At 39.2% G+C, this 13,245-nt stretch overlaps 1 protein-coding gene across 2 annotated transcripts in view; it reads right to left on the reverse strand.

The window, feature by feature from the left end:
* Nucleotides 1–13,245, reverse strand: part of IMMP2L (inner mitochondrial membrane peptidase subunit 2) — a 1,017,993-nt gene that overhangs the window by 996,641 nt on the left and 8,107 nt on the right. For both annotated transcript variants that reach the window (XM_075857081.1, XM_075857080.1), the window contains exon 3: nucleotides 3,925–4,028. In XM_075857081.1, coding sequence (XP_075713196.1) covers nucleotides 3,925–4,028 — 104 coding nt within the window. The remainder of the gene's footprint in view (nucleotides 1–3,924; nucleotides 4,029–13,245) is intronic.

Here is a 13,245-nt window from a genome sequence, read left to right on the forward strand (position 1 = left end):
AATGGCGTTTATGTGTTTTTAAGTGCGGCCAGCCATTACATTAAAGTCTATAGTAAAATATCAAATGTACTACATACAACTGCATTGTGGTTTGTGGGACCCAACCAAAGGCATCTTCCAACATATCTATATGACATTTCAGAATATATATGAGGGTGGACTTCCTCTTGATGGAAAATATTGCACCATGTCAGGACTGGAAAAATCCATGAGTGAGAGAACCAATGAGTCTAAAACATTGCTATTAGCGTCTAATGTTCTGGGTAAACTTCTTCTGATCCATTTTATTGGCCACTAAAAAATCTTTTTGACTTCTGGTTGGTTTATCTAGCTTTTCTGGAAAGCATTTTAAATTAAAAAGTGACTGTCACCGCGTTTCAGACTCCTTCAAATGCAGAATTTTTCTGGCAATTTAAACTGCATTAAAAAAAAACGCTAGCATTATTAAAACGTGACATGCGTTTTTTTTAAGGAGTTTGTAATTTGGTGTCTTTTTGTACAAATGCATTACTTATGACACTTTTGTAGTTCTACAGAGAAGCCTATGGGAAAAACACCACTGACCATAAAAATTGCAGCTAAAATCTGTTTGGGCATTACTCTATCAAATGATATCTGTGAAAGTGAGTAAGGTGTGTATGTGACTTCATTTTGTTTAAAGACTACATTTCATAGTTTGAAGTATCTCTTTCTCTGTAAAACAGAACCGCATTAATACCCAAAAAAGGGGAGTAGTGACGAGACTGATCAGTTACATCTGAGTGCGACACCGCACAATTGTGTAGAATTAATTAACTCAGAGTTAGAAGGTCTACAAAATGTGTATGAGACACCCATAAGTAACCCAGATTTTTTAGATGGTTCAAGATTCCACCATGAAGGCACCTACTAGACAGAATACGCAGTAGTCACGATGCACGAGGTAATCACCATTATAGCCCCATGGATCACAATACAAATGACTCTTGGTGTTTCTTTAATAATTCTACTCTTTTGATGCATATGGTAGATGTTTTGCCTAGTGGTATACAATATCCGTTACCTAATGGTATATACGTAGTATGTGGGGATATTGCATATCGATGGATCCCTTAGGGAGCTGAGAAAACATGTACTTTGGCTAGACTTGAGCCTGCCACTTGGGTTTGGGACGATAAATACTTCCCATATGGTAACCTTCCAAAGCAAATGCTGCTTATACAAGAAGCGAAGCTTGAAAAAGCAGTCCTTTATACATGTGCCAGGGCAGGAAAAGTTTGGGTTATCACTGAAATTAGTAGGCTTATGAGTAAATAATACAGGAGAAAGACAAAAAATTGGATCCAGCGTTGAGTTCTTTAGGTCTGTTTAAAATAGGAATCTTCTTCCAAGTTTTATTGGCAAAAGGATAAAAAACAAGTGCGGTGAAATAAGAGTAATTTCCCAAGTACAAATGGGAAATGACTAAGGACGCAGTCAGCGTCAGAAACGCGTAGGCACCGCTCACACTGCCTTACCTATCCCTCCATTTGTACTTGGGAAATTACTCTTATTTCACCGCACTTGTTTTTTATCCTTTTGCCAATAAAACTTGGAAGAAGATTCCTATTTTAAACAGACCTAAAGAACTCAACGCTGGATCCAATTTTTTGTCTTACTCCTAATGCTTGTACGTGTGCCGACACGGGGATCCGTGCGTGAGTGACTCTACACATCCATAACAAAGGTGAGCTGGAGGAACCCTCCTATTTTTCTACAGTAAATAATACACATAATATAGAAAAATTTGCGGATATAGATAGGTGTAAGGGAAACATGATGACGTATATGCAAACTGATTTTTTTTTTCTCTTTTTATGTACATCACATTTAGTATACTGCTCAATGGGAATGTTTTACTTAAAGTTGTCATTTTTTTAATGTTTTCCATCAATTGAACTACCTGATTAAGATCAATTAATAATTATGTTGCAAAAAGATTGTTCCCCACAGGAAGCGTCCAACTGGGAGCAGAAGGTGTGAAAACCAGATTCTAATGGAATGTGGACGGATAAGAATGGTAGACTGGTAGCATCCAAGGCACTCGATTGCAGTTGTATTGATGGTGTGTGGCCTCAAATATGCCTCCAAGACTGCAAAGATCGATTTTGTAAGATCTAATTGGTTTCCTCAGGTTTTACAGCGGTTGCTGCTAAATTCTGTTAGAGCTGTTTGATTTGCCTACAGAACAGAACTGGCAGACCAGGCCAACTTTACCAACACACCTATCTCCCACAGAGAGACCTTCCCAGCTTCCTAAAATTAGGAATGTGTATAAGTTTGTTCATTTGTTCTCAGAGTAGGTAAAAAAAATGTCTTGAGCCACATTTCAGATAAAAAAATATATAGTAACTGTGAGTATTTCCGTGGGTAGGAGCTGTCACAGGTAACCAACTCAGATCAAGGTGCAAATCCCACTCAAAAAGTGTTACAAGTGTTGTGTAAACAGGGAGACGTGCTGCCGACTTGATACAAATGTATGGGGACGAGCGATCATAGTAACGAGCGCTTGTCGCTATACCAGCTCCTTGTGAAAGGCACAAACGAGTGCCTATCAACAAGCGGTTTCGTTGATCGGCGCTCGTTTATACGGCCTACGTCAGGCCGTGTAATACCAGCTTTATTGTCTATTACACAGTGGTGTGGGGGTAAAGTACTCCTCTGAATTTATATAGAATTTTAAGGCTGTGACTGTTTTTGAGCAGTAAAATAATTTTTCTTTTTATATTAATAAAACATTGACAACAGGATGGCTGCGGATTCTGCCCTGTAATCCACAAATAATTTATATTACCACTGTTCAGATTGATCATTCTTTACAACGTAATTGAAATCTTCACTTTGTTTCTTGGCTGCATGGAAGAGAAGCATAACATTGCAGCAGCATGAATCCTGTGACCTATTCCATGTGGGTGAGCATCTCCTCCATCACCAGCTAAGTGTAACGTAACCTTGTAAGGCTAAAGACAAAAAAAGAGTAATGACGACTCCAGAGGATCATCCAGTTTGTAGACCGCTAGTTACGCTTAGATTCTGACAACAGGATGTGAGATCCACCAGATATTTGGACAACACAAGTCAATTAATCACGTACTAATGCATTAATGGAAATGCTACTGTGAGATAAAATCACAATCTCTGCTCCATAACTATTGTCCAACTTTAAGGTTCGTCAGGTCTACAATGTCAAAGGAGTCAAACACCAGACATGTGGTGTCGAATCAGCAAGTAGATGCAATTAACATACATGAAATGCTGCACTGGTAGGAAAGGTTAAATGCTATATGTGGAAATGAAGCATAGAGACAATATAAGGCAAAGCCACTCACAGCGTAAATAATCATGTGTGCCTCTGACACATGCTTGGGCTTTGACAGTCTTTTATTGGCTAACATTTTCCCTTTAATTACGTCTCATTATTATTTGTGAAACAGTGCCATCTTTTGGCTCTGACCCTAGACCACAAACGGCAGAAGGAAAATACAGCTTCATCGCTATTAAAGCGTACGATTGTCAAAAGAATAAGAACAAGCAATGCCTAACAGCAGGCATCAGATGAGTGTATTCCACACAGTATTCACCAACCAGTAAGGTTACAAAAGAAAAAACAAAACTCGTACTGAAAGAAGTCCAGACTCAAGCACCTTGCCAAAGCAATAAATTCAATACTTAAATATTTTTAGTAATAGCAATACAAATGAACGGTTTGGTTTTTTTCACATATGCCAAGATAAGAGTAAAAAAAACAGTAGCCAAGATGAGAAAAAAAAAAAACAGTAACCACGAAACCATGTCACCCCCATCAGCATTTCCAATATTCATATTCGACTGAAAAACATTTCCAAGCATATTTCATGGGTCAGACCGTAAACAAGGATAACAAATAACCTGAAAATGTCCACTTACACTAGAGAGACTACGTCCCCTCGCTGAACTTCATAATTCCGAATGCTCCATCGGTTTAAGAGCACTACATCTGATTCATATCTCCCACCTGGATTCAAAGAAGGCTGAAAACAAAAGAAGACAGCTTTATGTAAAAAATATTTCCCGTGTGTCTTTTCTCCCTTGAAATGTATTGCACACATAAAGAACAAATATATGTTGCCGAAAAGTAGCATCACCGAGCGTTGAATTTAATACGAAGTATACGGTAGGGACTAGAACATTTAAGAGGATAAATGCAATTATTTAGCAAGGGGGAAAGAAAAAACAAATGGATAAATATTGAGCTAGATATCATTTCAAACCGGTGCTAAATGTGATCCAAACATGGCATATATTCTTATTTCCACATCTGACAAAGAAACCAAAATGTACAGCATAAGGCTTCATTCATTGCTCGATTACCCAGCTATAACCCACATCCAACACCGTGATGTAGGCTTCTGGACAATATGAAAAAGAAAATGTTTTACTTGATAAACATAAATCAGTCCTATAAAATTGGAGATTCGATTCCTCTGCTCCTAAATCCTACTGGATATTTTCCTTCCTTTCCGCCATCATTTTCCCTTTCTATTATTCCCCGTCATGGAAACACCACTGCTCTTATTGTGTAGATTGCAATGGAAGGTATATGCCTACATAGCTCCGTCCTATCATGTAGTAGATTTTGTATAAATTTCTACATTTCATGTTTCAGTTTGGGATTTTTGTAATTTATAGAATATTTTATATTATTATGTATTACTCTTTGTTCACATTTACGCTTTTTGGTTTCCATCAGGGATTCCTGAATTTTGATGGGGGTCTACAGCGCTGTTCTTGCTGTAAGAAATACAATAACTCTGATGTAAACCTGACAGACCTTATTATAAGTCAAACAGATTGAGCATAGTTCCACTGGCATTGCTTTCATGCTCCGTTATGAATGGAAGCCATGACGCTAGTGTAAACAGGACCTTATTGTTTCCTTTAAAACCTCTTTTTAACAAAAGAAAAAATCATTTAAGAAAAAAAAAAAGCATATGCTCCAGAAACAGTAATTATGTTCTGGCCTACTTATGTGAACCCCCCCCCCCCCCCAAAAATACAATTCTGTGTGATACACCGAAATCTCACGGCTGTGAATAAAGAAGAACTGTTAAATTTGAATGACAACATATTTAACATTGCTCCTTTATTCACAGCCACAAGATCTCATGACAACTAGCGAGATCATATTTTTTCATTCTTTTCTGCTGGGATTTATGGAAAATGATGCGGACGTCGCTGGCATGATGGGAAGAGTAGCAGCAATTTCATTTTTTTTTATTAGATATATTACGAGAATTTTTTTTAAAGGGGATAATTAATTATAAAGTAAAAACAATAGTGATCCACTGGTGATAGATTCTCTAAAATATATTTTTTCTTCATTTTTTTTTTTTTTGCTGTATTCTGGTGTACTTCAAAGTGTAGGAAAAAATAATTTTTCAGTACAGTTAAAAAAAAAACAAGTTTGCTTAAAAACCGTTATACGCCTTCCTCTTGGTATGATCTTTGTTGGTCGACCACCCTTGGGGAGGGTAATAATGGTCTTGAATTTCCTCCATTTGTACACAACATGTCTGGCTGTGGATTGGTTAAGTCCAAACTCTTTAGAGATGGTTTTGTAACCTTTTCTAGCCCAATGAGCATCAACAACTCTTCTTCTGAGGTCCTCAGAAATCCTTTGTTTCTGATGATACATTTCCACAAACATGTGTTGTGAAGATCAGACTTTGATAGATCCCTGTTCTTTAAATAGAACTGGTCGCCCCCTTACACATCCCATTCATTGACTGAAAACACCTGACTAATTTCACCTTCAAATTGTCTGCCAATCCTAAAGGTTCACACACTTTTGCCACACACAGATATGTGATATTTTATTTAGTTCTCTTTATCTACTCTTAGGACTTCTGTGAAAATCTGATGTCGTTTTAGATCAAATTTATGCTGAAATATAGAAAATTCTGATGGGTTCACAAACTTTCAAGCACCCCTGTATACTTCTGGCATAGCTCATAAACATGATGTGACAGAAGCCTACAATACAGCTGAGCAATTACAAATAATCACAAACCTAGTAGGCAAGAACAACATAGTTAGAATGTTTTGTCATCCTGACTAAAGGAAGTCACAATGACAACTACACATAAAAAAGCCTATCATTTCAAATTGGAAAAACATTCATCTCTACATTTGCTCTTGAAATGACCATCTTGAGATTCTTTTTCATAGAAAGTACATCATATAACTGAAAGAAACTGTAATTTATCAGCACCCTTATAGTAAAGACGATATGGTAGGATTCAAGTGTCAAATTAATTGTATGAGCACCTCGATTTAGATGCTATTTTTTTTACTACAACTATAGTGTACATTTAGCTTTTCTGGCACTGATCAACAGAAAGACTATTTAATATAAAGACTCTATAGAGTGATCTACATTGATTGCAACTATTAACCACAAATTAACTGAATTTAAAAATGATTCACTCCTATTAGTATGGCACATTAATCATAATTGGAACAGCCAAATGATTTTGCGATGAAATCCCATTTGCCTTTTTTGCCATGGTTATTTATTGCAATTAAATATTTTACGTAATGTTTACAAAAAAAAAAATCAAACATCGCAGCAAAAACATCACGTGTGAATACAGCCCAATGCCTCATGTACACAGCAGAACTGTGTGTCCAAAGACTCTGCGGAGACACAGGTAGTCCCTGCAGTTCTGAACTACTGAGCCAGAGACGCTTCATGTGCTGCCGCATGGTGCTCTGTATATTGCTGTATTACGGAGCTATTCTGCTTCAGGAGCATTGCTTCTAATGGAGAATAGCTTGTAATTAGACATTCAATTCTGTCGGATTCATTTAGCGTATGTGCACACACAAACTCAGAAACGTCTGAAAATTTTTAGCAACTTGCGATTTTCGCAGCGTTTTTTTATGGCTCCAAAAGCTTCCCAAGAAGTGACATGCACTTTTTTTTCGCGGGCGTCTTTTTACGCGCCGTTTTTGGAAAACGAGGCGTAAAAAAACGCCCCGTCAGAACAGAATGCTGTATTTCCCATTGAAATCAATTGGCAGATGTTTGTAGGTATTCAGCTTCCGATTTTTAGCCGTTTTTCGGGATGTTTACGGCCCGAAAAACATCTGAAAACACTACGCGTGCACGTACCTTTAGTGTGAAATCAGAGGCACATGGTGCCTATTGGTCAGAGGTTGTATTCGATATTCCTGTGTGCTTGATCTCATAGGGTAAACACACACATAGCAGCCATGATATTTTCTTTCTACTATCCTTTGGTGGAACTTGATGGACATATATATTACAGATGAAAAAAGACATAGCTATGTGCCCGAACACCAAGCCACCAGTGTTTTTACTGCAAATTAGCAGGTTTTAATGTCAGCGCCTTTTTGCAGGTAAACAGCAGTTCAACCTGTAAAAAAACACGTGGATATTAACAATCATTTAAAAACCGCGCTGATTTCTGTTAAAAGCGCATGCTGGCTCGGTGTTTGGCCGCTTCCCAGCCACATATCATTTCATCTCGCGGCCGCTACCTGCGTCTCTACCCTTAGGCTGTGTGTTTTGCGAATTACTCTGGTACATACATGAGCAGAATGCGGTCTCCTCTTCCCCCTGCCCTCTTCACTGTGACCACAACCACTGTATACAGGTTCATACAGCAGCTGCTATCACTCAAATGTGAGCAGGGCAGCGAAAGACGGGTGAAGTACTCTCCTCATGAATACACCGGGCTCATAAGCATTAGTTTTGCATATGCCTTGTAAAGGTTATTAGACAAACCGCGCAATACTTTTTGGTCCTTTGTCCTAGTAGCCCTTTCAATCTGAACGTATAATACGTGGCACGTATAATATGCAGTCCTCAAATAGGGATGCAAATTATACTGACAGATTTGCTTTAATGCAGAGACTAAAATGCATGCTGTATAAATCTGCAAACATTGGCAATGTATTAACAAGAATTTTGCAACAACGTCAATGATCCCATGTTGTAAAGATCTTGAACGGTCAGATTTATTGCTTATCCTTCTCAGATCATATGAGCTTCAATTACATCAACAAAACATGGAAATATTTACTATAAAAATAACACTTCAGTATAACAGTTGATGCTATTTTGCCTATTATGCTAAAATAAACGTTTGCTTCCTTGTTAATAACATCTTGTTAGATGACATCTCAAGGGACAGCATGAACATTTGGGATTGAGAATAAAAAGTGACATTTTGAAATATCAGGTTCCATCTATTGCAGAATAAAAATAAAATGCAGTTATTCTGTTTCTTTGCTCCCTGCTGATTTGCGGATGACATGGACTTGCAGGGAAACATACACACAAAAAAGATAATTCATAGCAGTGCCAAAACAATCAAGCTGGCACAAACCAGAAGAGATGACATGTTTTGATTGCGCATTTCAGATCTTCTGCAAAACCATCAGTGGACTTATAAGTCAGTGTCTTCCAGTACTACAGAAGTCCTAGAACAAAATGTAGCTACATATTTAAAAATGTCCTGTTCTTTTTGACAGAACTTTTAATTCCAAACACAGCAAGAGGCCAGATAATGAGAGCACAACACCGCTGGCAGTCTAAGAGGTTTATTAGAAATCAAACTTTCTGGGATCACACAGAGCTAGCTTGAAGTTAAGACTATTGAGTGCCCTATGGTCGTATACTGCATATCAATAAAAGGCAACATGCTGGGTATACTCCTCTCTCTCTCTCCCCTCCAACCACCATCTTTCAAGTGTTCCACATAAATCATTCCAATATACAAGAGAGTATGTTTGGAGTAATCTGCTGGGTTTGCTTCTTCTAGCTAGAATAAAATTAATCGGCTTCACATGTAAGGATTCTCAGATCTCTACCAATTAACCTTTTTTTAATTCTTGCTCTTAGCTTCTCTGATATAAAAATACATCTACTGGAAAGAAAAACATTCATGTCTCCATAACCTAACGTAACACTAGCTGAAACGTACAAGAAAAATGTGTATCACAGTGAAATGTGGGACCTCTGGACATCATATGGGTGCCCTCACACTAATAAAAAGGGATTGACAAAAGAAGATTTCTTTAAAAAAAAACAAAAAAACAAAGCCCCAGTTTGTGGGCTGAAACTTCGCCCCTATTTACATGGGTGAATAAAATCACTTGAATTTATTCTACTTCAGAGTGCTGCAAAGTTTGTGGACTGTTTATGAAGGAATCCATGATTGGGATTTATTTCTGCTACATATATACACTTCTCAGCCAGAACATTAAAACCACTGATAGATGAAGTTAATAATATTGATTATATTGTTACAATGGCCTATATCAAGGGGTGGGATATATTAGGCGGTGAATGAACAGTCAGTTCTTGCAGTTGATGTGCTGGAAGCAGGAAAAATGAAAGGATCTGAGCGACTTTGATAAGGGCCAAATTATAATGGCTAGACAACTAAGTCAGAGGATCTACAAACCGGCAGGTTTTGTGGGGTGATCCCAGTATGCAGTGGTTTGTACCTTACAAAAGTGGTCTAAGGAAGTACAATCCGTGAAACAGCTAATAGGGGCATGGGCGTCCAAGGCTCATTGATGCACATAGAGAGCGAAGACAAGCTCATCTGGTCCAATCCCACAGAAGAGCTACTGTGTCAGAACACACAGTGAATCACGGCTTGTTGTGTTTGGGGCTGCGTAGTCGAAGACCATTTAGAGTGCCCATGCTCACCCCAGTCCACTGCCAAAAGGGTCTACAATGGGCACTCGAGAATTAGAACTGGACCATAGAGCACAAAAACAAAAATGGCCTGGTCTGATGAATCACATTTTCTTTGATATCATTTGGATAGCCAGGTGCATGTACGTCGCTTACCTAGCAATGAGATGGCGCCAGGATGCAATATGGTAAGAAGGTAAGCCCAGTGGAGGCAGTGTGATGCTCTGGGTAACGTTCTGCTGGGAAACATTGGGTCCTGGCATTTTTAGGATATGTACCATCTACTTAAACATTGTTGCAGACCAAGTACACTCCTTCATGACAACGTTATTTCTAGGATGATGTGCACAGCCACTCTTCAAATATTGTTCAGGAATAGTTTAAGTGTAGCTAAACGTTCGACAAACTTCTGACATGTCCTAGTGACATGTCAGAAGTTTGTATTGGTGGGGGTCCGAGCACTGAGACCCCACCAATCGCTAGAACGAAGCAGCTGAAGTGCTCGTGTGAGTGTTCAGCTACTTCGTTTCTGTTTGGCTTTTTCCGGAAAGCCGATGTATCGGAGTACGGGCTCATAGACTTTCTATTGAGTCCGTACACCGATACATTTATTTCCGGAAAAAGCCGAACAGACACGAAGCAGCTGAGTGCTCACACGAACGCTTCAGTTGCTTCGTTCTAGCGATTGGTGGGGGTCTCAGTGCTCGGACCCCCACCAATCCAAACTTCTGACATGTCACTATGACATGTCAGAAGTTTGTCAAACGTTTAGCTAAACTTTAAGGTAGGGTTGCCACGATACCAGAATTTGGACTTCGATACCGATACTTTTTTGTAGTATTGCGATTTTCGATACCAAAACGATACTTTGTCAACAGTAATAAAAAGAAAATAAGTTCTTCCATTTTCTGATGTGAGGCGCGAGGTGTGATGAATTTTGTATGTGCCCCAAGTTAATAGTGATGGGGTTATGTCTCTCAGTCATAATGAACAACATTGGGTTAATGTGTAAGGTACACGATGGGGTTAATTACTATTAATGTGAGGCACATGGAGGTTAAATTCATCACACCTCGTGCCTGACAATAATAAGTGAAAGAAGTTTTTATTTTATAGCGTACACATCGTAAATGACGCAAAAAAATTGTCGTGACTGTTATTACGGCCGCGCCAATACCAAATATGTGTATGTTTTATGTATTGACATTTATTTTAATGTTTATTGCATAAAACGCGTATGTGTATTTTTTTTATTTAACATTACTTTATGTTTTTACTTTTTGATTTTTAAACTTTAATGTACAGTGCATGTCACTTCTTGAGCCGTTTTTGGAGCCGGTTTTCATTGACAATACAAAAACAGCTCCAAGAACGGCCGTAAAAAGCGCAGCGAAAAATGCTAGTTAATTAAAAAACGGCTGAAAATCAAGAGCTCAGAGGCGTAAATGCCTGAAGAAAGGGCATGTCGTTTCTTTTTACCGCGAGCGTTTTTTTACAGCGAGCGGTAAAAAAAAACGCATCCGCCTCCCATTTACATCAATGGAAGGCATTTTGTGTGTGAACAGGGCCTAAGAGTGAGGGTACGTTCACACGCAAATGTAAAATAAGTCTATAATTACGGAGATGTTTTCAGGCGAAAACAGCTCCTGAATTTCAGACGTTTTTGCAAGTGCACGCGTTTTTTGCGGCGTCCATTACGGCCGTAATTGGAGCTGTTTTTCAATGAAGTCAATGAAAAACGGCTCCAATTACGTCCCAAGAAGTGACATGCACTTCTTTGAGGCGGCCGTCTTTTGACAGCGGCGCGTAAAAAAAAAACCTGTCTGCACAGAACACCGTAAGACCCATTGAATTCAATGGGCAGATGTTTGCCGACGGTTTGGAGCCGTTTTTTCGGTCGTAATTCGAGGCGTAAAACGCCTGAATTACATCCGTAAATAGGGCGTGTGAACACACCCTGACTGGTGATCGGATTCCTGCAAGAATTCGGGCAACAAGTGGTATTCCACTGGGTTAACCCCTTCCCGATATTTGCCGTAAATGTACGTCATGGAAAGCATCGACTTCCCGCAAAATGCCGTACATTTACGGCAAATGTTTGGCACCGGCTCAGAAGCTGAGTCGGTGCCATCATCGTCGGATCTCAGCTGTATCTTACAGCTGAGATCCGACTGTAACGGCGGGGACCGAAATTAGCTTCGATCCCCGCCATTAACCCCTTAAGTGCAGCGCTCAAACGCGATCGCTGCACTTAAGGTGTTTGCAGCTCATCGGAGCCCCAGCAATGAAATTGCCAGGGTTCCGGTGGCTGCAATGGCAACCGGAGGCCTAATACTGGCCTCCCGGTCTGCCTAGCACCGAAGCCGGTCAAGATCCGCCCGGCGGCGGAGCCTGATCGGCTTCCGTAGCTGCCGGCAAGATGGCACCGGGTCAGGAGCTGATCCGGCGTCATCAGCGGTGGAAGTCAGCTGTACTGTACAGCTGACATCCACCTGTAACGGCAGGAACCGGAGCTAGCTCCGATCCCTGCCATTAACCCCTTCGATGCAGCAATCGCAAGAGATTTCTGCATCGTAGCGGTTACTAGCAGATCGCCAGCCCCGACAGGCAATCGGGACTGGCGACTGCTGTTATGACAACAGGAGACACAATGGTCTCCTGCTCTGCCATTACGGAAGCCGATTAGGCCCCGCCGGGAGGCGAAGCCTAATCGGCTTGCTGTTAGTGAATGACTGACAGATCTAATACATTGCACTACATAGGTAGTGCAATGTATTAAAAAAAAAAATATCTGACCGTTGGACCTTCAAGTCCCCTAGTCGGACTTGAAGAAAAGTGTAAAAAAAAGTATAAAAAAGTGTAAAAAAAAAGTGCAAAAAAAAGTGCAAAAAATAAAAGTTTGAAAACAATAAAGGTTTCAAGTAATCAAATAAAACACAATCCCCCTTTTACTCTTATCAAGTCCTTTATTATTGAAAAATAATAATAAACTATATGTATTTGGTATCTCCACGACCGTAACGACCTGAGGTATCAAAATATTATATTATTTATTGCACGCAGTGAACAGCATAAAAAAAAACGTAAAAAACTTTACCAGTTTCTGTTTTTTGGTCACTTTGCCCTACAAATATTAGAATAAAAAGTGATCAAAAAGTCGCACGTATCCAAAAATGGTACCTATAAAAACTATAGCTCGTCCCGCAAAAAACAAGCCCTCATACACCTCTGTCGACAAAAAAATTAAAAAGTTATGGTTCTCACAACTTGGCGACAGAATAAATACATTCTTTTTATAAAAGTAATTTTATTGTGCAAAAAGTTGTAAAACATAAAAAAGTGCTATAAATTAGGTATCGCCGGAATCGTACTGACCCGCAGAATAAAGTTAACATGTAGTTTATAACGCATGGTGAACGCTGTATAAAAAAAAACGAAAGTTGTGCCAGAAATGCGTTTTTTTGTTTACCTGGCATCCCAAAAAATAGGATAAAAGGTGATCAAAAAGTCACATG

Source organism: Rhinoderma darwinii, chromosome 3, assembly GCF_050947455.1.
Source record: "Rhinoderma darwinii isolate aRhiDar2 chromosome 3, aRhiDar2.hap1, whole genome shotgun sequence".
NCBI lineage: Eukaryota > Metazoa > Chordata > Amphibia > Anura > Rhinodermatidae > Rhinoderma > Rhinoderma darwinii.